Below are 2,911 nucleotides of genomic sequence, written 5' to 3'. Positions count from 1 at the left end.
AAAACACAACTGCCGACTAAATTATTTGATTGCGCTAATTGCTCTTGTAAATCGTTCAAAGTCAAGTCTGCAATTTTTTGGTAATGGTTTAAAAAACCCATACATGCAATTTCCAATTATTATTCCTTGGGGTAATATTAATATTTTTTTATCGTTTTTATTAAAATCGGTGTAGCATCAATTAGTCAATCAAATCAATTAATGGAGTCGAATAATCATTTTTGAATTACAGAATGACTATCTAGATTATATTAATTATAATTGGATTTAATTTCAATTGATGTTTTATTTTTTGACTCCGGAATGCATTTAATCTCAAAGGACATCTCATTTCATGGAGAATAAATGTCATTCAATTGAACTGAATTAATCATTTAATTTGTTTAAATTACGTATTGATTTTTGTTTCAGATTTGTGACCCTCAACCAAAGTGCCTCCTCTACAAATAATAAATATGCTGGCAAAACTGTTTGAAATACACGGCAGCTTTTGCGCTGGCCATCCTCTGGAGGTGATTGTAACGACATTTACACTTACTGCTTGTATGCTGAATTTGGAAACTGGTAACAATGCGGCAAGAGAGGGAAGATTGTCTGGAACATCATCGCATTGCTGGAATGGGAGATGCAATGGGGACGTGAGTGCAATTGATTCATTCAAAAGAATTTAGTTATGGATCATTATTTTAATATCTGGTACACCTAATAAAAAAAATCATTGACAGATTTTTTATAAATGTCTGCGCATCAGTCGTATTTTTTTTATGAACAATTTTCTGAAACGCGGAAGTACAAAATTTGAGGACCACGTCTGGATTGTTTAAAAAATTTTGAAAGTTCAGGCGGAAATGCAAAATATTTTGCAACGACGAGCGGAGACCTTAAAACTCAAATCTCGCGATTCAGATGAATAATAATTGAATTTTATCAGGGCAACAAAAATTTAAGATAATTGATGATCAATTTTGGTTATCGGTATTACAATTCCGGTGAGTAGATTTTTTTATTCCGTTTTTATGGATTTTTGATAATTTGAAACGGAATTACGGGATTAAATAATTAATCGAGAGATTCCAGATGTCCGTTTACGACTTATTTATAAATTTTTTCATTTTGTTTAGTCCTACAATAAAACACAATCTCTGTAATTATTCCTCTGCCACAGACATGATAAAATTCACTACAAGACAGTTTCTTAATCGCGTATGGAAGCATTTCTCCGTTAACATTCAATGAAAGACGCTTTTCATGGGTTTACGCTGCGTATATTTTTTCGAAATATCTAGATAATTTTGTAAATGTATCCGAGTCGAGAAAAAAATCGGAATGCCAGCTAATGTCCTACAAGAAATGTTCAATGATTGCAAATTGTTCATAAATTCAACAGACGATGAAATGATGACTTATTCAACCTACGAATGCAATTTTATGCAGGATCAAAATGCTGTGGATGTTATTGTGATGACCATCATCCGATGTCTGGCAGTTCTCTTCAGTTATCATCAGTTCCGTAATCTCCAAAAGCTCGGTTCTAAATATATTTTGGGTAAGTGAAACATAATATAAAATTATTCAAATGAGTATAAAAAATTGCTGCCACATAAATTTTCAATTTCATTATGAAAATGCGACATAAAATTCGATGGTATTTTCACAACTCCGAGAATGGGGAAAATCAGGAATAATTATCCCGATTTCCACGAGTCTTCGTCGCAGGGAATTGTAGTTCATAATTTTTTAAAAAGTTTAATTCGGAATTTCGAGAGGGATTTTCTGATAGTATAAGATTACTCAAAAGTTCAAAATATTTGAAACGCTCATCTTATTTGAATATTTTGATTAATTTTGGGGGGAGGGGGTCAGGAAATGAATGACTTCCTGAGGAATGACCTGTCTTCCAGTCCTGGCACGTTCTTCTTCCTCGAAAAATAATGGTGTAAGAAAAAACGAGTAGTGATTAAAACCGGATCTTGTACGCGATCATGGTGGCATTATGTGAAAGCCTACCTTGTGTCCAGTGAAAGTTACAATGGAAAGCAATAGCTCGTGTGTGCAAACTGAAACAACTTGTTTCACCCGTGCATTACCGAATTGCCCAGACATTTTAATTAAATAATTACCACTGATTAGACGTATGCCTGGTGTTCAAATCAACTCATCAAATTTTCGATTCATATTTGATCCTTTATAATAATTTTTTTTATTTAATTAAAAGAATTTTTTTTGGAAAAATAAATGAAAATGAATGATGAAAAAATGGTCTTGACGAAAATTCATTGAATTCCGAGGGATTCTTTCAGACTCAATTACACGTCAAATGAATAATTTTGATAATTAATCGATGGAATATATTTATCAGGTATTGCTGGGCTATTCACTGTTTTCTCCAGTGTTGTCTTCACGACGAGTGTTGTTAACTTCGGTCGCAGTGACATGGCAGATCTCAAGTGAGTTGAATAGATATTGTTTTTTCCTCGAAAAACTGAGTGATTTTTCCTGGTAATTTGATAATTGAAATAATTGGCAATTATCATCTTTCCCTTTAATGATAATGGTAATTTAAATATTCCAGGAATGCCCTCTTCTTTTTCCTGCTTCTGATCGACCTCAATAAAGCTGGGGTTTTGGCTCAGCTGGCACTGAGTTCTAGAAGTCAAGAGGAAGTACGAGCAAATATCGCACGTGGTATGTCTCTTCTTGGTCCATCCATCACCCTGGACACTCTCGTAGAGATACTATTGATTGGAATTGGATCGCTGTCGGGGGTTAAGAGGCTAGAAGTTCTGTGCAGTTTTGCCTGCCTTGGAGTCGTCGTTAATTACATCGTCTTCATGACGTTCTACCCTGCTTGTTTGTCATTGATACTTGAGGTGAGCCAATTATAAATTACCGGAGAAATTTCCCAGAATAT

General features: G+C 34.1%; 1 protein-coding gene across 1 annotated transcript in view; it reads left to right on the top strand.

Annotated features, from left to right (window-relative positions):
* Hmgcr (HMG coenzyme A reductase) overlaps positions 1 to 2,911 on the top strand; it is a 14,532-nt gene that overhangs the window by 6,633 nt on the left and 4,988 nt on the right. Inside the window, exons 2-5 of the mRNA XM_011301807.1 lie at positions 412 to 638; positions 1,435 to 1,546; positions 2,360 to 2,447; positions 2,573 to 2,870. Coding sequence (XP_011300109.1) covers positions 456 to 638; positions 1,435 to 1,546; positions 2,360 to 2,447; positions 2,573 to 2,870 — 681 coding nt within the window. The 5' untranslated portion in view covers positions 412 to 455. The remainder of the gene's footprint in view (positions 1 to 411; positions 639 to 1,434; positions 1,547 to 2,359; positions 2,448 to 2,572; positions 2,871 to 2,911) is intronic.

This window comes from Fopius arisanus, unplaced genomic scaffold (genome assembly GCF_000806365.1).
Source record: "Fopius arisanus strain USDA-PBARC FA_bdor unplaced genomic scaffold, ASM80636v1 scaffold00024, whole genome shotgun sequence".
In the NCBI taxonomy this organism is placed as follows: domain Eukaryota; kingdom Metazoa; phylum Arthropoda; class Insecta; order Hymenoptera; family Braconidae; genus Fopius; species Fopius arisanus.
The sequence above is the reverse complement of the archived record's forward strand: the minus strand, read 5'-3'. Positions and strand labels throughout refer to the sequence as shown.